The 26,310-nt window shown below is 62.5% G+C and overlaps 1 protein-coding gene and 1 long non-coding RNA gene across 28 annotated transcripts; one reads left to right on the forward strand and one right to left on the reverse strand.

Annotated features, from left to right (window-relative positions):
• Positions 1-112: 112 nt before the first annotated feature.
• On the reverse strand, positions 113-25,975 carry SCRIB (scribble planar cell polarity protein). 26 transcript variants are annotated; one of them, XM_045398848.2, is made up of 39 exons: positions 25,448-25,975; positions 24,229-24,346; positions 24,046-24,124; positions 23,865-23,954; positions 23,698-23,754; positions 23,539-23,602; positions 23,256-23,330; positions 23,043-23,187; positions 22,488-22,606; positions 21,380-21,579; positions 21,142-21,308; positions 20,922-21,052; positions 20,715-20,840; positions 19,812-19,979; positions 18,869-19,285; positions 17,682-17,744; positions 16,926-17,015; positions 16,414-16,491; positions 15,134-15,457; positions 14,977-15,036; positions 14,573-14,848; positions 14,049-14,159; positions 13,650-13,943; positions 13,387-13,575; positions 12,797-12,943; positions 4,708-4,818; positions 4,570-4,626; positions 4,331-4,405; positions 3,205-3,267; positions 2,419-2,502; positions 2,149-2,256; positions 1,881-2,040; positions 1,658-1,808; positions 1,393-1,578; positions 1,164-1,306; positions 1,050-1,087; positions 844-918; positions 573-624; positions 113-492 (listed from the first exon to the last, which is right to left on the reverse strand). In XM_045398848.2, exons 1-39 carry the CDS (start codon positions 25,604-25,606, stop codon positions 347-349), a joined length of 5,196 nt encoding a protein of 1,731 aa, XP_045254783.2. In that variant the 5' UTR covers positions 25,607-25,975; the 3' UTR covers positions 113-346. The 26 variants fall into 26 exon arrangements, with proteins under 26 accessions (XP_045254783.2, XP_045254782.2, XP_045254784.2 ...); XM_045398847.2 differs by having other exon boundaries at positions 14,956-15,036; XM_045398849.2 differs by lacking the exon at positions 17,682-17,744 and having other exon boundaries at positions 14,956-15,036.
• On the forward strand, positions 3,695-7,563 carry LOC102131445 (uncharacterized). Of its 2 annotated transcripts, XR_012416771.1 has the most exons (4): positions 3,695-4,069; positions 4,942-5,728; positions 6,234-6,456; positions 7,245-7,563. It is a non-coding gene; the product is annotated as an uncharacterized lncRNA (long non-coding RNA). The 2 variants fall into 2 exon arrangements; XR_001493212.4 differs by lacking the exon at positions 3,695-4,069 and having other exon boundaries at positions 4,787-5,728.
• Positions 25,976-26,310: the final 335 nt, after the last annotated feature.

The raw sequence follows: 26,310 nt of genomic DNA on the forward strand, positions 1-26,310 counted from the left end.
ACAGGAGACGTGGGAGGGAGGGGAGGGTGCAGCCCTCGGAACTCAGCCTGGCCTCGGAGGGCAGGAAGGGTCTGTGCTAGTGGGCGGGGGGGGTGGACAGGCAGACGGGAGGTAAAATGTAGTCAACTTTATTCTCCTTAAACCACAAAATAGAGTCTTTGGTTGTACAAACATCACTAGTTACAGTCTTGCCGAGGTCTCGGCTGGGGTGGGGCAGTTAGTCAGAGGCCAGAATTCCTGCGGGGTCTCTTTAAAATGCTAACACCCAGGTTAAAAGACTTGGGGCAAGGGTGGTGCTGGAGCTGGCAGGGCCCCCACCCCAAGTCTGGGGGAGGCGCCTGCTCCTCTAGGAGGGCACAGGGCCCAGGCCACGGCGCCCAGGCCTTACAGGGCGACGGCTGCTGCAAAGCGCCACATCTTCAGGGCCCACGGCGCCAGGAGCGGGCCCGCCCAGAAGCACCAGAGCCACTTCTCCATCCTCCTCCTGCGGGCCTGGTGGGCAGGGACAGGCGGGCAGTGAGCTGAGGGCAGCTGGGCTCCTGGGAGTTCACCCCAGCCCGGCCCCAACTCACCAGGGCTGGGAGATGGTTCCAGGGACCTCAACTCCTCAGCAAAGTCCGGCGACTGTGATGGGGAGAGTGTTGATCAGGCCGGCGCCAGCCCTGCCCCAAACCACCCACATGTGGGCTCCCAGCCCTGAGGCCCACAGAGCCCGGCTGAAGGGGGGAGGGGGATGGAGAAGCAGGGCCACGGCAGAACGCGGGGAGGCCCTGCGGGAGCGGATGGAGGCGGTGGCAAGCACGGACAGGGTGGCAGGCATGCAGAGGCCTGGAGGCCAGGTACCTGGATGTCATAGACAGGTCTGGAAGAAGGCAGGGCTGCAAAGGCCCTGTAGTCAAACTTCTTTCCAGACAAGGGCTTGAAAGGACAGCGTGAGGGGAGAGGCAGAGAGTGAGAGGAAGAGGGGGTGAGGGCCACGGGGGTGGGGGCAGGCCAGACCCCCCCCATGCCTTGGGGGTGAAGGGAGGGCATAGCCACCGGCTCCTCACCAGGCGTCCCGGGGAGGTGCTGGTCTGGGGGCCGAGGTCTAGGGGGACAAGAAGCGGGTGTTGGAAGCAGCCCAAGCAGCAGGCTGACCCCCCCACCTGCCCTTACCCACGGACCTTCCAAAGGGGTGGGCGACGGGGTGGGCGCAGGGGAAGGGGCCTCCGCCAGTCGCTCCAGGGGCCCCCGCATGCCCCGGCCCTCCTGGGACCTGCTGAGTACCATCTGTGCTCGGAGAGCGTCCTGTTCCAGTGACTTCATCCTGCAGAGAACAGTGGGCAGGGGTGACTCGGGGCAGGAGCAGGGAAAGGCCGCAGGGTGGGGTGGGGACCCCAGGCAGGGGCTTACCTGGCTGCCCTCCACAGTGCACGCTTCTCAGCCTCCAGGGCCCGGCGTTCGGCAGGGGACAGGGCGCGCTCGGGCACTGGTGGCTCCGGACTCTGCACACGCAGCCGTTCTTGGTGGCGACGCTCAGCCTTGGCCGTCCGCACCGGGGCGCCACTTCCCAGGGGTGGGGGGGACGCGGGGCTCTGCCTGGGGAAGGGACAGAACGTGCTGTGTGTGTGGGGGGCACGTGGGGTGAGTCGGGGGCATCTGGTGGGCGGCTGCTCACCTTGAGGAGGGGCTCGGGCCGGCCCAAGGTGGCTCCTCATCCTCCTGCTCCTCCTCGCCCAGCGCCTCCCCGTCCAGGGCGAGCCCCGCTTCGGCCCCAGCCTCTGCCACGTCCCGCAGCATCTGCGCTCTCTTCTGCTGTAGTTTTCTGGCTGCCAGAGGGCAGGGTGGGTCAGGCCGGGCCAGCCTAGACCCGGCCCCCAGCCCACTTCCGTGCCCCTCACCTTCCTCCTCCTGCATCTTCCGCAGGTCGTCAGCACCCACCAGGGACACACGCTTAGGAGGGCCCTCAGCTTGGGGCACGCGCACCTCCAGCTCGAAGTACTTCTGCCGCTCGCGGAAGGACAGTTGCTCCGGGGAGGCTGCAGGTCCAGGCGTGGGGGGCTGGGGGGAGCGAACCTTGAGGTTTGGCTGGCATTCCTCCGGGACACTGGGGCCCCTGAGCACCCACCCCAACCATGCGCAGCAGGGAGGGGTGCTGCTCCCACACACCTGGGCGAGGGCGTCCTCAGGAGGGTGAGAAGTGGGCACGGCCGCGAAGGCCCTGTAGGCCTGCTTCACATTGACGGGCAGCTCATCCGGGGAAGGCGGGGAAGGCGGCTGGGGGGTGGGGCTCCTGTGAGCTACGCTGGGGCAGCTGTCAGGGCTGCAGCTGTGCTCAACTCGCCACTGGCTGTCCCCACTGCCTGCCTTTGATCCCCACCCACCATCCTGCTAGGGAAGGAGGCTCTGCCACCCCCACCCATGGGACAGAGCACTCACGGAGTGGGGACAACCTCTGCCCCTGAGGGCTGGGGAGCCCCTTGGCCACGCCTGAGCCAATGGCTGGATCACCCCTGGTTTTGTCTAAAAAAGGCAGGTGGCAGTGGCGGGGGAAGAGGAGAGCAGGATCAGGGGTACAAGGCAAGGAATGGGGGTAGACAAGGGGAGGGAGACGGGGGGGAGGGGGGAGAGAGGGGGAGGGGGGGAGAGAGGGGGAGAGAGAGGGGGCAGTGGGGGAGGGGGAGGGAGGGAGTGGGGGAGGGGGAGGGAGTAGGGGGGAGGGGGAGGGAGGGAGTGGGGGGGAGGGGGGGGAGAGAGAGAGAGAGAGAGAGAGAGGGGAGACCTGGGTGGGGCTGACATCTTGCCTGTGAGGGGCTGAGCTGGGTCTCATGGGTGCTGCCACCTCCACCTTCACGTGGCAGTGTGTTGGGGGAGGTGCCAATAGTGGGGGGGGCAAGGACTCCCAGACAAAAGGCAGGAAGGGGTGCGGCAGGTGGGCCCTGGGAGGCGTTGGGCCCAAGACACTGACCGGGGTCTCAGGAGCTTAAGCCCCTCCAAGAACAGCACGCTCAGGCCCCCCACCCCATCACCAGGCAGCTCTGGCCAGGAAAGTGTCCCTGGCTGTCCTCACACAGGAGGCCCCATGGTAGCAGAGGGAAGACCAGAGTCAATGGCACCCCACGCCAGCCCCTGACCCCATCCCTGGAAGAGGGGCCCTGTGCACAGCAGCCATCTGCTCTGCCCTCCACCCGCCATGGGGTGCGCCCGTTAACCTGGGACACTCACCTGCTGGCCACTAGGGGAGCAGGGGGCTTCGGCCATCTTCGCTCCAGCTGCTCCAGACGGTGCCTGGAGAAGTAGGCAGTGGGTGGGGTGAGGCTGGGCAGGGCTGTGGCCCCGCAGCAGGAGGGACTGGGGGGCCTGGAGCTTGCCTGGAAGGCACAGAAGCCCTTCAGTTCCCCAACCTGACTATAGCCCAGGCGACGCCCCAGACACTCGGTCAGCAAGGAGGGGCTCGTCCCCGTCCCCACAGGATGCGGGGGCCTGGGCTGGGCAGCTGCTGTCTCCATGGCAGTGTGCTGGCTGGAGCTTTGCAGGAGAGATGGGAGCGGACAGGACAGCCGGAGGAGAGAGCAGGGAGGGCTCAGGGGAGGGGCCGGGGACAGAGATGCCGGTGGGGAGCCCCTACTTGTGGTGTGAAGCCCTCAGGGTTCAAGTGGCACCCTGACCGCTGTCCCCATGGCTGTGCTGTTGTTCATGAGGATGAAGGGCCTCCTGGGAGCCTCCCTCTCAGCGCAGTCCATGGCCAGAGGAGGCAGGGTCGGGTCCCAAGAGCCCCTGAATGGCCTGCCTCAGCCCCAGACCCTGCCTGGCCCCTCACTACCACTCCACCGCTTGGGCAAGGGTCTGGCGGAGCCCATCCCTCAGTCACTCACATTCGGTGGGCTGGCGGGGCACACCCTCTGGGAGGGTTATTTGTATCTTTAAGGGGAGGGAAGGGCCTGCATATCCTCCTGCCTGTCCCCAGCACCTGCCCCTCCAGCTGCTCCAGCCCGTCCTCCCCTTGGTGCCGTGTGCCTGCCCAATCCCCCAGGAGCCTCCGCCTCCAGCCAGCAGGTGAAGCTCTCACACTGCCACCCCGGCCTGCTCGGTGAGTACAAGAAGGTCCTCGGCCTGTGTCACCCATCTGCAGCTCAGCGTGGGGGTGGGGCAGCACCAACATAGCTTGGGTCAAGAATGAGGGTGACAAGCACGTGACAGGCTGGGGTAGCCTGCAGGTCAGACGTGGCCTCCTCCCATCCCAGCCCCCACCCAAAGCTTCCCTCCCCAACGGCCCTGGCGTTCGTCCTGCGGTGGCCGATGAACAGGACAACAGGATGGAGGTGGGGGGCACTGCACACTGGGCACTGACCCTCTGCACGCCACCAGCGCTGGGCACGGCAGCCAAGGCACGGTAGTCCAGCTTCAGGGGCTGCAGACCCCGACCCTGGGGGCAGAGTGGACACAGCACTAGCAGGAGCAGCTCCATGGCGGCACCCGGCCAGCACAGGGCAAGAGAGGGGGTCCTGGGGGTTACTACCCAGCACCCCACAGGCGATGTGCACCCCGTTCCAGTGCCCTGATGGGAGAGGGCAGGGCAACCACACTCACCGTGGCTTCTGTGGCCTCGGGCCCCCAGTGCAGGGTCTGTCCAGGCGGCTCCTTCTCCTGTGAGCAGAGCAGACCCGTCAGGCACCACCGGCCTCGGGCTCCCTGGCCCTGGGGCTGCCGGCTGCAGGCACCTCTGACCTTGCCTGGGCCCTCGGGGCTCAGCTCCCGGTCGATGGAAGAGATGCTCTCCAGGCTGTTCCGGTGGCTGATGCCCGCCGCAAAGGGGTTGGCAATGACACCTGGGGACACCTGAGAAGAGGGGTGTGGGCTGAGAAGTGAGGACTGCAGCCCGGGTCCCACCTCTGGGGCAGGATGAGGCCCCAGCCCAGAATAGCCAGCAACAGTGAACACAGGAGCTGCATCCCTCAGCAGGGCTGACCGCATGGCCGGGATAGCCTTGGAAGGCATTCTACTGGACCCCCGCCCAGGATGCTGCAGTACTGTCCCTGGTCCGTCCCCATCACAGCTCACAGGGCTGCTGTGGACGTGGTCATGTCTGCACTAGGCGAGGTTGTGAAGAGCAATCTCTTCACAGCAAAGATGCCTGCCACTTTGCTATGTAAAGTCACCCCCAGGAAGAACTGACAGCCACCAAGATGGGGGAAGGAGGGGCGTGAGTAGTGGATGCTGGAACTGATGGCACAGAGTGGCCCCCTCAGGTGGAAAGGCTGGCTCCAGATCCCAGCGTGAGTGCTGGGCAGGGATTCTGAAACAAAGGACACCATGCAGGAGGCCTGGCCAGCTCTGCACCCTACAGAGCTCAATGACCTATCCCAAGCCAGTGACTGGCAGGGCGGAGGGGGAGTCTAGAAAGGAAAGGCACCCAGGGAGCTCAGGCAGGGCAGAGGAAAGCCAAGGAGACAGGACCAGCACAGGCAGGGGCTTCTGGCTGGACACAAGATGTACTTGGATCCTGAGCCGGGGTTCACACGGGCAGACGGAACCATGGGAAGAGCTCACTTCCAAGCCCAAGGCGGGCAATGGGAGTGCGTCAAGCCCCCACCGCCACCAGCAGCCAGAAGGGGCAGCATGGTGGAGACAGGCCTTGTTCATCACGCTCATCACGGACGGGGTCCCTGCGAAGTCAAGGCGCTCTCAATGTGGCCTGAAGGACAAACCCAGCCCTATGCTGTTGCTGGTTAAAAACACAACTGAAATGGTAAGGGGAAGGCAAAGAGAGGGCAGGCAAACACACGGGAGGCACAGAGAGGGGTTGCTCAGGCCAGGGGAGACAGGATGTGAGGTCACAGCTGTCAAGCAGGCAGGGGGATGCTGTCACCACAGAAGATGCTATTTACAATGATACAATCATCAACTGTAAGCACTCAACAAGGAAGCAGCTAAACACAGAAAGCACACTAGTAGAAACACGAGAGCGTCATAAAAGCAGTTATACAGGGAGACTTAACTGTGTCTTTCAGGCTCTCACAGAACTAGGAGGACAAACAACAAACAAGGTGCCTGTCTTCTCAGTTTCTGAAATAACTTAAGTCAAACAGCCACTGGACAGGTCCAAGAGAGGCAGGGGGGCTGGCAGGGTGGGAAGCAAGGTCACAGGCAGCCCGGCCTCTCTTGTCAGAGAGAGCTGCTCAAACACAGAAAAGGCAGACCAGGGTGCTGACTCTGACAGCCACGGGTGAGCTCATCCTCTTCTATCATTCCAGGAATAACCTCGGGAATGACTGGCATGCCCCCTTACCCCCTAGTTCTGGCCCCCGGGAGGTCCTGAGACGATGCCCCAAGAACGCTAGGTCCAGGGCCAGAGCGCAGCTTCTAAGTGTCACTCTCCACTAAAAGGATCCAGCGCTCCTGAGAGAAATGGCTGACTCTAGGGCTGGGCAGGGCAAGGAGAGAAGCCCAGCACATCCTGGAGGCTGGAGGCAGAAGGTGAGGAGGTGCTGAGGGTGGAGGTTGTATCAGAATGACTCAGGTCCTCAAGCCCCTTCTGTGGGCCAAGTCTGGGACAATTTAAGCATCAAAATAAATTATGATGGTAAACGGCTGTTGCCCATGAAATAAAATGGAAGCTCACTTGTTAATGAAATGGGCTCCCTCGTGAGCTCACGTGAACAGGTAAGCAGACACACGTAAACTGGGAGAAAGGGAAAGCTCGGTGGCAGGAAGCTGCCTGATGAGTGTGGGAGTGGTGGGTTAGGACTGTTGCCAACCACCTCGGGGCCTGCTCAGAACCATCAAGGTGCTGAGGCTCACAGGTGAAACTGGATGAGAAACAGCCTGTTATGTGCTCTGAAAGTACCTCCCACACTTGCTGATTTCAAGGGGCAGGAGTAAGTGCAGGGGGAAACCTGGCTGACCTCGTGGTTCAGAGCATCAGAGTGAGCCCTGGTGGGAGGCGCAGAGACACATGGTAGCTCTGTGATAATCCCGGCCAAGATGCACACGCTGAAGCCTGTGAGGGCATCAGACCCAGCGTGGGGGCAATCACCGCCGGAAGCTGGGAGGGCCTATGCCCACCAGAAGCGTCAAGGTCAGAGGAATCAGCAGAGACAGGCACACTCCACCCGAAGGAGACTAGAGGGAGGCTCCCGCAACGGAGCGCATCCCGCGCAGTGGCTGAGTCATGAATAGGGCTGAGTGTCACAGGTTCTTTGTCCTGTTTTTGCAACTTTTCTCTAAGTTTAAAACTCATTTATGTATGTGCTTATATTTTTCAGAAAGAAATGGCAGAATAGGCTGGGCGCGGTGGCTCAAGCCTGTAATCCCAGCACTTTGGGAGGCCGAGACAGGCGGATCACGAGGTCAGGAGATCGAGACCATCCTGGCTAACACGGTGAAACCCCGTCTCTACTAAAAATATACAAAAAACTAGCCGGGCGAGGTGGCGGGCGCCTGTAGTCCCAGCTACTCGGGAGGCTGAGGCAGGAGAATGGCGCAAACCCGGGAGGCGGAGCTTGCAGTGAGCTGAGATCCGGCCACTGCACTCCAGCCTGGGCGACAGAGCAAGACTCCATCTCAAAAAAAAAAAAAAAGAAATGGCAGAATAAACCAAAATGAATAAAGATGGTGGCCTCGGAACAGAGATGGAGGCTGGTCTTCTGAAGTGACTCTATATAATTTCAGCTTTGGAACCATGTGAATATTTACACAATTAAGAAACAGATTTTTTGTGGTGGCAGACGCCTGTAATCCCAGCTACTTGGGAGGCTGAGGCAGGAGAATTGCTTGAACTCGGGAGGCAGAGGTTGCAATGAGCTGAGATCATGCCACTGCACTCCAGCCTGGGCAACAGAGTGAGACTCCATCTCAAAAAAAAAAAAAAAGGGCCGGGCGCGGTGGCTCAAGCCTGTAATCCCAGCACTTTGGGAGGCCGAGACGGGAGGATCACGAGGTCAGGAGATCGAGACCATCTTGGCTAACATGGTGAAACCCCGTCTCTACTAAAAAATACAAAAAACTAGCCGGGCGAGGTGGCGGGCGCCTGTAGTCCCAGCTACTCGGGAGGCTGAGGCAGGAGAATGGCGTGAACCCGGGAGGCGGAGCTTGCAGTGAGCTGAGATCCGGCCACTGCACTCCAGCCTGGGCAACAGAGCGAGACTCCGTCTCAAAAAAAAAAAAAAAAAAAAAGATTTTAAAAAAGTCACCCTAAAAGCTGAAAGGAATCAGCCCAACTGTGTATCAAGTTGGTAGCAAAACCACAGAATGATCTCAAGTGGCTGAGAACACAGGATGCGGACTGCACGTCCCAGCAGGGTGAACCGTCAGGAAGCAGCCGCCAGGACTCAGCCCCTCTCCACGCTCCTGCTCTCAGTCGGACCACTGGTGTTGCTGCTTTTGTTTTTAAGAGTCTGTCTTGCCCAGTCTGGACTCAAATTCCTGGGTTCAAGTGATCCTCCTGTTTCAGCCTCCTGAGTAGCTGGGACTACAGGCACATGCCACCACACTCAGCTAATTGTGAAATTAAGGAAAGATTTCATAAGAAAAAGTAGAAAATCACAAAAGTTAGTAAAAACCCTGTAATCTTAAATGAGTTAAATGTAACAGTACAAACTCATGATTTTTTCTCTTTCTAAAAACATCCACCTCTCAGTCTCCATCTGCTGCAGAGGCCACAGCAGTGCCTGAGTCCTGAGCACACCCGGCCCACGGCTAGGAGCCCTACACCCAGCTCCCAACCAGAGGGGCCAGGTCCCACGGCTAGGAGCTCTACACCCAGCTCCCGCCAAGAGGGGCCAGGTCCCACGGCTAGCAGCCCAACACCCGGCTCCCACAGAGAGGGGCCAGGTCCCACGGCTAGCAGCCCAACACCCGGCTCCCACAGAGAGGGGCCAGGTCCCACGGCTAGGAGCTCTACACCCAGCTCCCGCCAAGAGGGGCGAGGTCCCACACAAAAATGGTGGAATCCAGGGCTGGGACAGGCGATACAAAGAATGCCTTGTCAAAGCAGCTGAGGAATGACAGGGTCATGCCACAGGGATGCAGGGCCTTGTTGCCTGATCAAGGGACATCAAGGGAACGCTATGTTGAAACCCATCAGGAAAACAAAGACTCATGAGTTCACGAAAACCCTAAAAACAGAAAGACACCTCAGGAACCACCTTTGGAAGATTCCAGGGCCCCAGCCTGTTATTCTAAAAACTGACAAAGGGAAGAACCAAGCATTTGATCTTCCTAGGTCTTTCCTGCAGGAGCTCACATCAGGACAGAAACAGAGCTAGTGATCTCTCCTTTACAGACAGATCTGCAGAAACGTTAAAAGCCGGAGATGCAGTGGGAAAGACTGAAGGATTCTCCCTGAGAGTGGAAATCAAGGAAATGCCAACAGAAACGGCAGTCTCTTCTGAAGTTCTATTTGTAATGGTGATGACGACAAGGGAGAGGTGGTCCTGATCAGTATTCAGAAGCGGGCTCTGAAAAGGCCATCAACACACAGGACCCTGGTCAGCATGACCAGGAGGAAGAGGACACGGACAGCAGGGCCGAGAGGGAGGTGACTGCAAAGGAGGGGCCCAGTGGGAGAGGACTTGCATCCTCATGCCAAACACGCGGGGTAGCGGGCAAGTCTTCTCAGACAGCGCACAGCCACCTAGGTTTGCGCAGGGGTCTTGGCGCCGACCATGGCGAGGCAGGTCTTTACTGAATCAATCCTCTCGACCCCGAGAAGCAGGCACCGTGGGTGACCCATTGTACAGACGAGGAGACTGAGGAGTAAAGTCAAGCGCCCACCCAAGGCCCGACAGCAAGTGAGGGCCAGGCTTAGATGAACTATGCATGACCCCCAAAAATGCACAGTACTAGAATGCAGGAGACTTAAGCTCTGACAAACAAACATGGGCCACTGCTCCAGAGTGCTGGGGACGTGCAGGCACTCCTGAGCCAATGCCAAGATGGGCTTGCATAGTGAGAAGAAAGTTACGGAACCCAACGGGCAAACCGATGCCCGCAGGGCCAGGCGGACACACACAGATGAGTCCAGTGGCCTAAGAAAAATGGGGAGGGGTCACCAATTGAAGCCCCCCCACGCCCATGCTCTGGAGTCAGAAACAGAAGGTCCCGTGGGAGCACAGGCCTGGCCGCGCCACGGCTGCCGAGCTTTTTGTGGGAAGCCAAGAAGCTAGACATGGCGTGGACTCCTGACGTGTGAAACCCGCTCCTCTCTCTCAAGCCCCAAGCCTGCTGATGAAACCTCCATGGGCCGAACCAACCCTACTTAGCAGATAAGAGGACTTCAGAAAACTCAACACCCGCTTCAGATAACAATTCTTACAGGTTATAAATAGAAACAGCACCCCCCCAATCAATTTAAAAAACGTTGTAAGAGTCTACAGCAAATGTCACACTGTAAGATGAAAGTCCCTTAGAGCAAGCCCCCACCTCCACAGGACCAGGGGCTCTGCAGGAGGGGAAACAGGAGAGGCCCAAGGTGGGAAGGGTGACCGGGCTTCTGCCAAGAGGTGAAGCAGACTTATAAATCCAGGTGAGGATTGATGAGAATTACCAGGAAAGCAAGAGCCACCTTGGCGACACCCTGGAGAAAAACTCAACATAGAGATAACCCCAAGGCTGGGCGCAGGGCTCATCCCTGGAACCCCAGCACTTTGGGGAGTCAGGTAGGCAGGTCACTTGAGCCCAGGAGTTCAAGACCAGCCTAGGTAACATGGCAAAAGCCCGTCTCTACAGAAAACAATGAGCCAGGTGTGGTGGTGCGGCTGTAGTCCCAGCTACTTGGGAAGCTGAGGAGGGAGGATCGCTTGAGCCCGGCAGGTTGAGCCTGCAGTGAGCAGCGACCGCGCCACTACTCCAGCCTGGGTGACAGAGTGAGACCCTTTCTCAAAATGTGTATATATATACATGTATGTGAAATCCTAGAATTCCAGTCGGTTTTTGCACAGAACTCGGCAGGTTCATTTGTAAGAGAAAACACATGACCACAGAAACTTTTCAAGACAAGAAAAAGGAATCGGTGACTTTGCCGATGAGGATTAGGTATGAGACCTGCTACAAAGTGAGGCATTTAAACGCGTGGCCCAGAAGCAGCTCACAGCTCCCTGGGACCACGTCCAGAAACAGAGCTTGGAGCCCACAGGAACTGAACACAATGAGGCCACATTTCCCCCAAATCACTGGGGAAGCGACAGACTATTCAATCGATACTGCGGGGACAGCTACGCATCCAGTTACTTGCAAAGCAATTCCAGGGCTGGGCGTGGGGACATGGCTTGAGCACAGGAGGCGGAAGCTGCAGTGAGCTGTGATTGTGCCACCACACTCCAGCCTAGGTGACAAGCGAGACCTCGCCAAAGCAATTCCAGGTGAACCACGGAGCTGTATGTTGTTTAAACTTCCAGAAATACTAGAAGAAAACGGGACAATGTTTTTGTAATCTTGCAATAGGGAAGATCTTCTCAAGGAAAAAACCAGAATCCAGAAGTCATAAAGGAGTCATAAGACTTAATTTAAAAATTGAGATTTTTGTAACTCAAAAGATCCCATTTTTTAAAGAAAAACATAAGCAAGAGCTGGAGAAAAACACATCTGTACCCACAGAACCAAGATGAGTAACCAGGGCGCTGGACGGGAGCCAGGGCAACAACAGAGCGCGAGGGCAGTGCTGGGGCGGACGACGAGCCCCCGGGAAGACGGACGGACGCGGGAAAGAGGCAGCCATGATGGGGAAGGGGAGCTGGACGCAGCTCTCAGCCCCACTGCTCGGGGCCCCTGGCCTGCCCAACACAGCAGAAACAGTATCTGCCTCCAACACCAGGGAGGGTATGGTGGCTCCATCCGTCGCGGGCCAGAGTGTGAGATCTGAGACCCCTGCCCCTCCGGTGTCACGGCAGGCTCGTGGGGGACCCGGCCAGATGCAAGGAAACCGGTGGCGACAGCAGTGCCGCACGTGGATGCATGCCGGCTACAGACACAGCGCTAGCCCTGCCTTCTGCATACCTCACTCTTCCCCAAGGGAGCGCGTGCTCTCTCTTTCTCTAACAAAAACTTCATGAGTAAATGTATCAAATAAAACATGTTTAGACATCTACTTAAAATAAGTAAATACAAGGCAAGGCCCTTTCTGAGAACCAGATGGTTCAGGGCTTGAGTCCTCAGATAAATCCTTCCCTGGAAACCACCCGGACTCCCTCAAGGACAGGAGGGGAGGTGGGTGAGGGCCGGTCCGGGGCCAGCCCCAAGCTCGCCCCAAGCCCGCCCCAAGCCCAACGTCCAGCTGTGGAGCGAAAACTACGAATGCACTTCCTACCAGGGGCCCCCACGCTGGCTGTGGGTCAGGACACACTCCGTGGCTGTCAGCCTAAAGCCACCATCCCAGAGGTCCCTTGCAAGACAAAACCATGTGAGGGGCCGCCCCATCCCAGAGGCTGTTACGGAGAGGAAGCCATGTGTGCCTGTGGGGAGAGGTGACAGTCACCTGCCCCCTGTGGACCTGTGTGACCAGCAGGGATACCCTTTGGGAGGAGCAGGTGGCCCCTCCAGGTGAAGACATGTGCCCCCGCCCAGGCATCCGCCCAGCTTCAGCTATGGGTGCCGGCCCTCCCAGGACCCACCCTCTTGCAGCCCTGCAGCCCACTCCGGCGGGAAGCCAGCCTGCACACCCTGGCACCGGTGAAGAGCCCTTGGAAGCTGCTGAGGCCTGCTGCAGACCCCCTGGGACAGCATGGGGAAGACGACGGGAGGGAGATGGGAGCCCCCTGACAGAGGCCAGGCTTTTCCAGGATTCAGGCCGTGCTGCTAGGGAGGACTCCTGGGGCCCCACCTCACATCCCAACTCCCAGGCTGGGCTTCTGCTCTGGAGTCCAGGAAGTGACGGACCAGCAGTTGGGCAGGAGATCCTGGGGAGGGAGCTCTCTGTTGAAGGGTCACCAGAGGGGCTCGCTGGAGTCAGGCATGGCCCAAGGACGGGCTGAGAGGAGAAAGGTGCCACTGGACACAGGAGCGGGGACCCTCGGACTCCCGAGGAATCTGCCTGGCTGGTGGGCTCTGGGCAAGGCTCAGAGACATCCCTTAGCAGCCTGGTGGGACTCTGCACGAGTCACCGGTGGCTCAGCTGCTTTTAGGACCAGACCACATAGTGTGCCCCAAACTCATGCCCCTCCCCCCATCCATTCACATGCCTCATCCTACTTGGACTGGGCCTCCGGACAGCTTGATTAGCCAGAGCTCAGCAGAAAGGAAAGGAGGGCCCTACCTCCAGCTCCCTACCCCTCACGGCTGATGCAGAGCCGCAGAGCACCTCCCAGACCCAGAGGCACAGAGGACCCGTCGCCCGCCCCGAGAGGTGTCAGCGGTTCACGCCACCTTGAGCTGGGCCAGAGGGAGGCCTGGTTCCGGGGCGGGATGGCTAACCTCCAGGGCTGCCGAGGAGCCGGCGTCGAAGCCGTCGCAGACCAGCACAGTAAGCGTGTCGCCCACACCACGCAGCAGCTGCACCGCCTCACCGTGCGTCAGGCCCAGCAGGCTCTGCTGGTTCACCTCCAGCAGCCGCAAACCCACACGCAGCCGACCGTCGCGCCCGGCCGCCCCTGTGGGGCTCACCTGTGGGGAGATGTGGAATGGGAGAGACCTGTTGGGGGGTGGGACCCAGGGCGGGCTGGGGTGGGGTGGCTCACCTTGGAGATGAAGATGCCCTCGTCTGTGGGGTCGCGGGGGTTGCCGGCGTGGCCCCTGGCACCCCCGCGGATGCTGATGCCCAGCCTCTCCCCGGGCGCCTTCTGGATGCACAGCTCCCGTAGGCCCGGGGGCGCCGGGTCCCTCCGCACCAGCAGCGACAGCTCCAGGCAGGGCCGGAGCAGGGCGCTGACTGCTTCTTGGTGCGTGGCGTCCCGCATGTCTTGCCCGTTCACTGCCAGGATGCGGTCCCCAACTCTTAGGCCGCTGCGAGCGGCCAGGCCCCGCGGGAGCACCTGTCAGGGAGAAGGGTGGCAGCTGGTGGCTGAGGCCACGCTGACCTGCGCTGGTACCTGGGATGGGTACGCCTCTCACAGAACCGCCCGGATGGGCTGCCCTACCTTAGAGATGAACACACCAGGCTCCTGGACACCAAACGGGTGGCTGGAATGGTCGGAGCCTCCGACAATGCTAAGCCCCAGAGGGCCCCCAGCTCTTGGCAGACGGATCTCCTGGGGATGCGGGGCGGGACAAGGACAGGCCTCGGTCAGGACAGGGAAAGGGTGTGGGAGGGCTCCCAAGAGTCCATCCTGGTCCGTGGGGACAGTGGGCGGGGGCTGCCCTGATGTGCCCACGGGGGTTTCTGTGCCACCAGCGTTCTGCTGTCCAGGCAGGCACACGGCATGAGGACAACATCTTTGCTGACTGTGGCCATGTGGCTGGCCGGGAGACTGTGTCAAGGGGACCACACTGAGGAATCTGGCTGTGGGGCAGAGCCCCCGCCTCGAGGGGCTGCAGGGGAAAGGGCGAGCAGGCCGGCTTCCCACCCAGAGAAGACTGCAGGGCCGCAAGAGGGCAGGTCCTGGGAGGGCCAGTGCCCACGGCTGAAGCTGGGTGGGTGCCTGGGTGGGGGCTTGTGTCTCACCTCCACTGGGTATGGCCCTTCCAAGGTGGCGGCCAGCAGGCTGGGGGCCAGGCTCGGCAACCCAGGCTCCCCGGGGGTGGCAGTGGTTATGCTGGTGGTGGTGGTGCTGGTGATGGCAACAGCGGCGGTGGGGAGTGAGGAGGAATGTGGCGGAGGACTGGGAGGAAGAGGGCCCCCAGCCTCCCGCTCCAACAGCAAGGCGATGGTGGGGGAGGCGGCAGTCAGCAGGGAGACGGCGTGGTCATGCCTGGCCTCAGTCACGTCCACTCCATTAATCTGTGGGAGCATGCCCGAATCAGGGAGGCCCAAGGGTAGGATGGGACAGAGAGCGCAGGGCGGGGCAGGGGGCATGGGTGGGCAGGGTGGGGCCTATCCCCACTCACAGAGAGGACACGGTCGCCAACCTGCAGTGTACCCGCACGGTGAGCAGCACCGCCCTCGGCAATGCGGGAGATGAAGATGCCCTGCAGGGGAGCGTGAAGGAGGAAGGGCTGCTGGTGAGGCTGGGGTGCGGCTGCCAGCTCTGGAGCAGCCCTCCCTGGCCCTGAGCCCTGGCCTCACCGCATCACCAGCCTGGTATGGCGTGGAGCCTTTCCCGCCAGCAATGCTGAAGCCCAGCCCCCTCTCGCTGCGTGCCAGGCAGGCCACGTGGCGCTGACGGAGGGGCCCAGGGCTCTCGGCTGGGAGCAGGGGCAGGCGCAGCCCCCCTCCCCGCCGCTCCCGGGGGCTGTAGTCGTCCTCAGGTCGCAGAGGTGTGATGGTGACCGCGTTCTCAGGCTCTACCATGCGCTCCCGCCACACTCGCATCTGCACGGCAGTGCCTGCCCCCCTGAGCGCCTCCACGGCCTCATGGTGCTCGGCGCCCTGCAGAGCCACGCCATTCACCTGCGGGCCAGAGGCCACGTGCATGTCAGGACCCAGTGCAGCCACCTACAGCCACACGCTGGGGGCTGCAGACGCTCCCTTCAGGATGGAGAGACTGAAGCACAGGGCAAGGGGAAAGGCCCCAGGCTCTGACACCCTAGACCTTCACCCACAAGGTTCCTCGTGGGCACCACTGACCCCTGCCCTACCAGGTCCTCAGAAACCCGGTATGGGCAGCCCAAGGGCCAGGACACAGATTGGCCACGGGAGGCAGGCAGATGCCCCCACGGCCAGGACACACATGGCCCTGCTCCTGGATACCTCCTGCCCATCTGAGCAGTCCCACATACACCTGAGATCGCTGGGTTACCGACCCACACCCCACCCCAACACCCAGCAACGGGAGTTCCCATGCAAAGGTTAGGAGAAGAGCTGAGCAGCAGATGCAGCATCTGAGCCCTGAGCAGACGCCTCCTGGCTGGGCTCCAGGGCCCTCGCCTGTCCTCAGTGTGTCCCTACAAGAAGGGCGCACACCTCTCTAGAGCCCCCTGATGCCCATGCCCAGGCTGGACAGCCAGGTGCCCAGGCGGGGGCTCCAGGGCTCCCATACGGGGTCCAAACCCCACCAGACCTGCCAGCAGCCTGACCCCTCTTGGTCAGCCCAGGAGCGGCCCCTCCTGTGAAGGCCACTGTGCCCAGTGCAGCTGCTGCCCTACCCACTGGTAGAAAAACACACCTGTACCCAAAGAACAAAGATGAGCAACCAGGGCACTAGATGGGAGCCAGGGTGACAATGGAGGCCCAGGCGGCTCTCTCCTGGGCTTTACAGGTTCTGTGGCTTCACCCAGAAGTCTTGGTGTCCTGTGCTTGGAACTCTTGGGGAGGCTGGGAGAAGCCAGCCCAGCACACTAATACCAGGGGCTGTGTACCTCCAGAGGGCACAGCTGCCACTCGGGGCTGAGAGGTTCCCGACTCACCTCCAAGAGCTTGTCACCCACGCGGACTCCAGCCCGGGCCGCAGGGCCTTCCTCGGACACCCGAGAGATGAATATGCCCTAGGGCACAGACATGAGCTTGGCAGGAGCCAGGGAGAGGGGCCCGTGGTCCTGCCCCTGCTGCAGAAGACCCAGGAGGGGAAGACCCACTCCCAGCAGCCCCTAGCCCTGGCCAGCAGGAGGACTGCGCTCCGGCCACTGTGGGATCCTGAGTGCCAGGGAAGGAGCAGGTCAACCCCGAGAAAGGGCTCGTGGCCCCAAGCCTGGTACACAGGCACCTGGTGAGAGAAGAGGGGCTGCGAAGGGAGGACAGACCCAGGCACCTTCAGGTTGCCCTTGGACTTTGGGATCCCACGACAGTTGGTGCCTTGGGCCCAGCCCGTGTCCACGGAGTGTGTGAGTGTTCTCAGGGCAAGGGGCCTGTGTGCCGCTGGTGTGAACTACGGTGGGGATGGGCCGGTGGCAGTGCAAAGGCCCTCCTGGGCAGTGCTCACCTCGTCGTCCCCCTTATAGGGTGTGGAGCCCTTGCCGCCCGCAATGCTGATGCCCAGGCCCCCAGTCTGCCGCAGGATGGTGAGGGTCAGCTGGAAACAGAACAAACGGGGTGTCCAGGGAGGGCCTCGGTGCGGCTGCCTATGCTCTCTGCAGGAGAACCCACCGGCGTGCAGACGCTGTTTCCAGCTTTTCCCTGGGCAGCTGAATGGGGCCTCATACCACTCACCAGCCAGGGCCAGCACAGATGCCAGCTGGAGAAGCCCCAAGACCCCAGCAGGAGGGCACTGCTCTGCAGAGCGTGGTGGGCTGGGGCTTGCCCACCTCTGGGTGATGGAGGCCCGAGGCCCCCCGCCACCCTCCAGAGGGTGAGGGTTGCACTGCCTCTGCAGGCAGGTAAGGCTCAGAGTGCCACAGGCGGCTGACGGGAGTCAGACCAGCCTCTCCGCTTGCCCCTGCCAAGACAGGCTGCCCCAGGCAGGAGGTGTCCTGATCCTGGAGCCCAGCTCAATCTGAGAGCTCTTTTGGGAGGGATCTGCGCTCAAGCAACAGGGGCGGGGAGAGGCGTGAGCCCCAGCCCGGGAAGCGAGGCCAGCGGCCCGGCCAGAGCGCAGAGTGAGCGGTACAGACCGAGCCCCAGCCCGGGAAGCGAGGCCAGCGGCGGCCCGGCCAGAGCAGAGTGAGCGGTACAGACCGAGCCCCAGCCCGGGAAGCGAGGCCAGCGGCGGCCCGGCCAGAGCGGAGTGAGCGGTACAGACCTCTTCCTCCTCAATGCGAGCAGGCTCTATCAGCAGGTTATTGGCCTGGTCAAACGACACCCCCTGTTAGGACAGGACCAGCGAGGCATGCAGGTTAGCCACCGCCAAGACCGCCACCACCGCCTCACCCAGCCCCCGCCACGAGCAGAAAGGACAGAGGAGACCACACCAAGCTCCCTCGACTGCCCTGGCACGGGCACCTCCATCCTGGAAACGTGAGTGACACCGCACACCTGGGGACAAGCAGGGCTCGCCAGGGGCTCCAGAGCTGAGCCGAGCCCCACCTGGCTGTCCCTGCTGTGGCCCCTCCAGGCCCCCTCGGCTATTATGCCATTGGCCCACACTCAGGGTCGGGGTGTCATCAAGGGCAAGGGGAGTGGGACCCAGGGACTCCCCGACATCCGAGTTTGCCCAGACAGCAGGTGAGACCCTTTGTGAGCCATGGAGGAGACTTGAGGGCCAGGGAGGGACACACTGGTGCCCCAAAGGCCTGTGCGGCACCTCAGGAGAGCCCGACAAGGCAGAACAGAGCCGTCAGGGCCTCAGGCCTGCAGCCAGTGCCTAACGCAGGGAGGATCCCAGGAGAGCCCAGGGATCTTGGGAGACGAACAGACCCTGCCCTTGGACCACTACATGTGCAGACAGGTCCCGGAGGCCCACAAAGGGTGGGCAGCCACGCTTGTTTTCTGTGAACTCTGTGCCCGCCAGCAGGTCGGGCAAATACTGGCCAGCGGAGCAGCCTCTGGCACTGAAACCAACACCAGGGCAGGCCTGGGCCCCAAGCACGGACTGAGACCAATGCCAGGGCAGGCCTGGGCCCCAAGCACGGACTGAGACCAACGCCAGGGCAGGCCTGGGCCCCAAGCACGGACTGAGACCAACGCCAGGGCAGGCCTGGGCCCCAAGCATGGACTGAGACCAACGGTAGGGCAGGCCTGGGCCCCAAGCACGGACTGAGACCAATGCCAGGACAGGCCTGGGCCCCAAGCACGGACTGAGACCAACGCCAGGGCAGGCCTGGGGTCTGGTGAGAGTGGCCGCGACGCCGACTCTCACAACATGTCCACCATCCTCTCCGGGTGGCCAGGGGCCAGTGGGTCAGTTCTCAGCCCTGCCCCTACCGCAGCCCTGGGTGCCCAGGAGGGCCAGGGGAATTTGGGTCAGGCAGGGGTGAGGCTGACACCCACCTTGACAGAGGGCGCAGAAGCCATGGCCCCCTCCTTGTCCTCCTCCTCAGTGCTGGCCTCCTCTTCAGCCCTGCTTTCCTCCTCCTCCTCCTCCTCCTCCCGAGGACTACCTTCTTCCTCCTCCTCCTCCTCCTCCTCCTTCTGGGCCCGAGGAGCCCAGGGTGCGTGGGGGCCATTGTGCCAGCCCCCGGGAGCCACAGGGCCCTCCCCATCGGGCTGCATGCCCTGCAGCAGGGCCACAACGGCCTCCGGCTGGGGCAGCTTGGAGATCTTGAAGTGCTTTTTGTAGTGAGGCGTGTCCTTGCGGATGAGCCGCTGCCTCCCGCCCGGCAGGGTCCAGGGGGCCTCAGGCTGCCCCTCCTCGGTCTCCCGGTCATCCCCGGGCAGCAGTGCGTCCTCCGCAAAATGCACTGCAGGCTGTGCAGACACAAGGGTGAGGGTGGCCCCAGTTCTGGGGCTGTGCTTCCACAGGAAGGCCCTGCTAAGCAGTGTGGCCACAGACAAGGGCTCTGAAAGGCTCCCTGCCACATGAGGACTCAGCATTAACTGACCAGTGAGGGGCACGTGTCTCAGCCCTGAGAAAGGCAGAGGGCCAGGGGCTCATCCTGGAGACACACGGCGCCCCAGGTGGAAACGAAGGGGTGCACCAAGGCCTGACACCAGGGAGACCACAGGGATTCAGAAGGGAGTCCAGGGTGGATGTAGGGTCTGTGAGCCCAGCTGTCAGGGCAGACCCTCACCCCACCTAGGGTGGCAGCTCTCCAGGGCACCCCCACAGCACGGCCCTGCACCACCCGCAGCCACTCTGTACAGGGCAGCTCCCCCAAGCATCAGCAGGGCCCAGCCACTGCCTGCACCAAAACCGACCCCAGCTGAGGCCCTGCAGGGGAGGCGGCGCCCACCCAGCAGGCCCAGCCCCCGGCCCCTTCCTGCCAATCCACACCTCCTCATAGTCCTCTTCGGCATCTTCCTCCCCACCAGCACTCGTGGCCTCCTGCTGGCTTCCACCCCGTGCCTCAGCCGATGGGCCCTCGGGCTCAGCCTCAGAGACTGTGCTGGCAGACGGGCGAGAGTCTTCACTCAAGCCAGACTCGGCACTCAGCCGCTTCTCCTGCGGCGGGAAGTGGGGTCAGGCTCCCAACTCACAGGCTGGCCACCTGGGATGCCCCTCATGTGGCAGTCCTTCCCTCAGCTTCCCACTGCCCTGACCAGGCACTGTTAATAGGCTCACAGCGTCACAGCTGCTCCCTGGCCCAGCCTGCAAGGAAGCCACACGCCTCCAAAGCCTAGGGTGGGCAAAGCCATGGTTCCACAGCCCAGCCCCAATGAAAGCCTTTCCTAAAACGAACAAGGACCACACAAGTTCCCAGAAGTATCCCAGCCCGATGTGAGCCTCCTCCCCTCCCATGCGCGGCCCCACACACCCTACCCCAGCCCAGACGACTGGTTTGGCTGCACCCAGGAACCCACAGCACGCATGTCACAGCTGTGAGAGGGGAGTCAGGCCTGCTCTGTCCCAGCCCCAAACCCCTTCCCAGGTGCCGATGATACCCTAGCCAGTTCCACCAGAGGCCCTTCCCAACAACCAAACCCCATTCCCTGTGCTCCCAGGGAAACCCACCTCTGGCTCTCCCCGTACTCCAGCCCCACAGATCTGCCCTGCACAACCTGCATGTCCACCTTGGCACCCTTCACCCAGCTGGCCCTGCAGCTCCATGTCCCGAAATCCTGTCATCAGCCTCATCTCTTGTTCCTTCTCTGTGCTGCCCTGGCCCTTACAGCCCCACTCCCAGGACGGACTAGACCACCACAGCTCCAACACAGGTTGCCGTGGCTCCACGCCCACCTCCTCCGCAGGCAAGGGCGACCCAGGGTCTGGCTGGCAAGGGCAGGCCTCGCTCCGCCGCCCCTCGATGCTCCTCTTCATCACCTTGAGCTCGCTGGGGTGAGGTGTGGCCCGGCGCTGCAGGCCCTGCGGTGGGGACAGGGGTGAGCAGCAGCCACAGGGCAGGGGTCAGGCAGAGGTTCACCCCCCAGGTCCCCACCCTCATACCCGCTTCTCGGCTGCAGCTTCCTCAGCATCCTCATCACCTGTGGGGGCCTCCAGGAACTGGATGACGCTGACGCGGCTCGGGGGGGCGTCACTCCAGCTCTCCGAGAGGCTCCCCTGCTGCCCAGCATCCTCTGCAGCAGGTGAGTGTCAGGACCCAGGCTGGTCCCCGAGCCCTGCCTGAGGGCCACCCCGCGCTAAACGCCAGTTGCCAACAACCTACCGAGGCTGGATGGAGGCTGCTGGGGCAGCAAGTAGCAGGTGAGCACCTTCTCGCCAGTCCGGGCGTCATCCTCCGTCTGGAACCGCAGCATGGGCTGCGCCTGGTTCTCCGCCAGCCACAGGGCCTTGAGGTTGAGGTGGGTGAGCGCGAACGGCAGACTCTGCAGCCTGCGGGCCAGGCGGGCAGTCAGCAGGCGTTGGGGCCACGGTCTGGCCTGTGGGGCAAGGCTGGCACTCACCGGTTCCCTGCCACGTCCAGCACGTGCAGCTCGGCCGTGTGGGCCAGCTCCGGCGGCAGGACAGCCAGGCGGTTGTCCCTCAAGGAGAGGACGCTGAGCGCCACGCAGCCCCCGATCTCGGGCGGCAGCGTCTCCAGGTGGTTCCGGTCCACGTTGAGGTTGGTCAGCTTTGTCAGCTTTCCCAGGGAGCGCGGCAGGGCCTGGCCGGGAAGAGGAGGTCAGAGGACGCTAGGGGCTTGCTAGGGCTGGGAAGGAGATGACAGCCCCTGGGGGGAGGGCACAGACACTCCAGCTCAGCTCCAACCAGGGTCCCTCACAGCCCTTGGAGACCTGGACGGGGAGCCGACCACAGAGGCTGTCTCCACCCCACTCCATGCCCTCTGCTCCCCAAGCTCTGGCCATTGACCTCAACCTTCAGTCCCCACCACCAAAACATCGCACCAGAGTCATCCCCGGCCCTTTCCCATGGGTTCCCTGGACTACCTGCGAGGCTACACCCTGTGAGCCTGTCTGGTGCCTCACTGGTCTGCTCTGTCATCCCTAGGGCGCCCCAGGCCCCAGTTCCAGCCTGCTCAGGGCCAGCCCCTTCCTAGGGCCCTGAACCCCAGAATCCCTTTCTCCCTCTCCTCAATGAGAACGCCCCCATGGAAACTCCCATGAACACCCTACCCACAGCTAGCTCCTGTTTTCCAGCCTGGGGATGGCAGCACCATCGTCTGGAGCCCCGGCCCGGGGCCTCAGCTTGCCTTGCTTCGTGAGGGGCAGGGAGATGCCCCGGGAGAGCAGCCTGTTCCCCACTTGTCTTCCCTACAGGCAAATCAGTTCCTACCCCTGCCTCTTCTGCAATCACTCCCCAGTGTTACAACATGTGCCGGAAAAGACAAGACCTGGACTCTTCACAGTAAATGGCAAAGGGCCCTGCCCTGGCCTCGCTGCCCCGCCTCACTCAGGCCAGCATGCTCCCGCTCTGACAGAAGGGCCCTTCCCGAGTGGCTCCACGAGTCAGGCTGCCACCAGCACCCCCCAGCAGCGCACACAGGCTGATGCCCCGCCCTTGTTCCACACGCCCGACTGCCCCGTCCTTTCTGCCTCCCGACCCGGACCCTACCATCAGCAGGTTCTCCGTGAGGATCAGCTCTGAGAGGTTCTCACAGTCCCCGATGGCCTCGGTCACCTCACACAGCCGGTTCTGGTCTACCTTTAGGATGGACAGCTGCTTCAGCTGACCTGGCACCGGGGAGACAGGGTGACACGGCTGAGCACAGGCCCCAGACGTGCCTCACCCACCTGGCTAAAGGCGCTCTCAAGGCAAACAGTGAGGCCCCCAGCCCCTCTTGCTGCCGCCATACTTCAGGAGGACCCTACCTACCTTGCCCCCACAGCCTGACCCAACCTCCTTTGAGAAAACACCAGGCCCCAGTGACGCTGCCCACCCTTCTGCCCTCACAGGCTCCACCGCCCCCTCCAGCACCACCAGCTGCCTCCTCAGCCTTCGGGGCTGCCCCAGGGTCCCACCTCCCCTCCCCTCCTCAGGCACAGCTCCCAGAGCCTGGGCAGACTCAGGATCCTCCTGTGTTCCATGCCACACAAGGCCCCGACGCCTCATGCTCCTCCCAGGGCCAGGCTCTGTGCGCCCCACCCGGGCACCCCCAGGCGCACTAACCGATGCCGTCGGGCAGCCGCCGCAGCAGGTTCTGGGACAGCAGCAGGTCAGTGAGCAGCACCAGCCCGCCGAGCTCAGCAGGCAGCTCCTCCAGCCGGTTTTCCGACACGTCCAGGCACACCAGACGCCGCAGGTTCCCAAGCTCCTGCAGGCAGGTGGAGAGTCAGAGTGCGGATGGGCGCGAAGCAGGGGGCCAGCCCCACCCTGACTCACCGGGGGCAGTGCTGACAACTGGTTCCGGTCAAGCCACAGCTCCCGAAGATTAGGCAGAGCCCCCAGAGTGTCCGGCTGCAAGAAGGAACAGAGAGAATAGTGACCGCGGGGCAGGGCCTCCTGCTGTGCCATGCCCAGGAGACTACATGGCCCCATGCCCAGCTCCCCCTGCCTGCCCTCCTGATGTGCCCCTTGCTGTTGGATCTGCTCGCTGTCCCCCTTTCTTTGCCCTTGCTTCTCCTGGCCCGCCCTCCGGTCTCCGCCCCGTCAGGCCTCTGCGCACCAGCACTTCCAGGTCGTTGCCTCCCAGATCCAGCTGTTCCAGCTTGACCAGAAAAGACAGGGACCTGCAGAGAAAGCAAGGTGGGGGTGGGGCCATGCAGCTCTGGTCCCTAGGCTGTAGCCCTGCCCTGGCCGTTGGGAGAATGCCCGTCACACTCACGCTGGCAGGGACTTGAGCAGGTTCTCCCGGAGCTCCAGGGTCACCAGGTTGGCGAGGCTAAAAGAGAGACCAAGGGCTGAGGCACGAGGAAGGCAGGCAACGGTGGCAGGGGCAGGGCCAATCCAAGCCCCCCATCCCACCCTGACTCCACGTGCGAGGGCACTCACTTGCCCACGTCCCCGGGCAGTGCCTGCAAGGACACATCATTCAGGGCCAGGTGAGCCAGGCTGCGCAGCTGAGTGAAGCCATCGGGGAGCCTGGATGGGAGGAAGCAGAAGCTGTCGGACAACCAGACCACGGCTGTGGGATCCACAGCCCCTACCGACCCCACCACAGGCTGCCACCCACCTGGAAAGGGGGTTCCCGCTGAAGTCCGCGATCTCCAGAGCCTTGCAGAACTTGATGCTCTCTGGGATCTCAGGGATATCTATTACAGAGGATCACAGTGGACAGCTGCCATGGCCTGCAGGACGTCTGCAGCCCCAGCAGACACTCCCCAGACTCCACCCAGCCCCTGCCCAGGCTCCCCACCATTCCGGGACACGTCCAGCTCCACCAGCTGCATGAAGTTGGCCACCTCGGGAGGTAACCGCTGGATCTCGTTGTCGCTCAGGCCCAGCTTGCGCAAGTTCAGCAGCCGGAAAAAGGGCTGTGGGCAGGGAGGACACGGACTCTGTGGCAGAGGCCACTCCAGAGCAGAGAAGAGCTCCTGGACACGTGGGTATCACAAGCCAAGGGTCCCTAGGCCTCTGCCTGCTACAGGATCTTGGGGTCTAACCATGACACCCCGTTTGTGGCAAGAAAAGCAAAGAAACACACGGTGCACATGCCCACTGTGTCCACCTCCCTCCACTCTTCACACCAGCCTCTGCTCTGAGAAGACACCTGCTGGTGACCAGACAAAACTCCAATCCCCTGCACTGTGTCTTATCTCGGCCTACCCAGGCCCCGAACCACTTCTGCCACCCTCCAAGGGCTCACACTGGTCTCTGCTACTGCATCCCAATAACAAGCTTGGCGTGGTTCTGCAGTAAGAACTCAGCAAATGCTCCCCCCAAAAACGTTAACAAAAACAGCAAAGTACCACAGGCATGGTGCTATGTGCAAAGCCTGCAGGTGGCCACGGAGAACTGTGCTGTCACTGCCAGGGCCAGAACAGGGTCACATTCTTTGGGACACCCAACTCCTAGGTATTGGCCACTCAGCACCCCATCTCCAGAAAAGAGATACTTCTTAATCTGTGTTTCCACCTCCTTAATTGGAAGAGCCTTAGGAGAGCAACTGACCATGAGAAGCAAGGACAAAGAGAGAGGGACAGCGAGCAGATCCGAGTGCAAAGGCCACATCAGGAGGGCTCCCCCACTCACCCCTGCACCCAGGAAGAAAAGGAGAGGAGGCCTGGACCCCATCTCCAGAACAGCCCAACAAGTAGTACTCATCAGTCACCTGAATCCAAGTTCCACCCTAATCCCATCGACCTCCCCGAATCCCTATGGTTTTCATTCTCAGGCTCCTCCTCCAGGCGCGGTGACAATCGCTATCCCCAGGCAAGCACCTGATGAGCGCTGCCACCTGCGCCAGCCAGGGCGGCTGGGAGAGGAGGGTGGGGCTGGCTGGGGTGGGGACCTGGCCAGTGCAAACCAGCAGGGCCGGCTGGAGGCTGCGGTGGCTCGCCCGGGCAGATTCTGCCACCGGCGGAACCAGGGGCTGGGGACGCGCCTTTGGGCGGCAGGTGCGGGCAGCCGCTCACCTTGGGCAGCTCGCGCAGCTGATTGGCGTCGAGCAGCAGCTCCTCCAGGCTGCGGCTGTAGCGGTAGATCTCCTCGGGTACGGCCTGCAGCGAGCAGTGCCGCTTGTCCACCGACTCCACGTGCCGGTTGCAGCGCCACAGCGGGATGCACTTGAGCATGGTGCGGGTGGGCGGCGCGGGCTCCGGCGGCGGCGCTCGGCGGGCTCGGGGCCGGGGGGCGGGGCTCAGTCCGCATGGGCGCCGCGCATGGGGAGGGGGCGCAGGCAGGGGGCGGGCCGCCGGAGACTGGACGGGGACGCGGCCGCGGCCGGCGCTGGGCCCGGCCCTCGCTCGGAATGCTCGGACTGCGGGCCTGGGCAGGGGGCGCGGCCCGGCGGGTCTCACACTCTCAGGAGGCGGGGGAAGCGGCGGCGGCGGCTCCGCATCCCGCTTGGTCCCGCTCAGCTCGTCCCCCTCGCTCGTCCGCCCGCTGTGCCGCACCGGAACCGCCGCTGCCCGCCGGACTGCCCCGCCGACACCCACCCAGCCGCCGCGCAGCCCGTCGGGAAGCCGAGTCCGGCCCTCGCCGCCCAGTACGCCCGGACTGCGGCCCCCAGAAGGCCCCGCGCGGTCGCCTCCGAGGACCCGTAGCTGCCCCGCGCAAAGCCTGCCGGGAAACCGGGCCCGCCCCGCGCGTGGGATTGCGGGAACTACAGTCCACGAGCGGCCGCGCCCTCCGCAGCCGTTTTCAGCCGACCCCTGGCCACGAATCTCAATGCGCGGCCTCCTCCCGGGAAGCGACCACGCCCGCCCGCCCGCCCGCTCCCTCGCCTTGGACGACCGACTTTACGGCACAAAAGCACACTGGCAGCGCGCGCTGTCCG

Source organism: Macaca fascicularis, chromosome 8 (genome assembly GCF_037993035.2).
Source record: "Macaca fascicularis isolate 582-1 chromosome 8, T2T-MFA8v1.1".
NCBI lineage: Eukaryota > Metazoa > Chordata > Mammalia > Primates > Cercopithecidae > Macaca > Macaca fascicularis.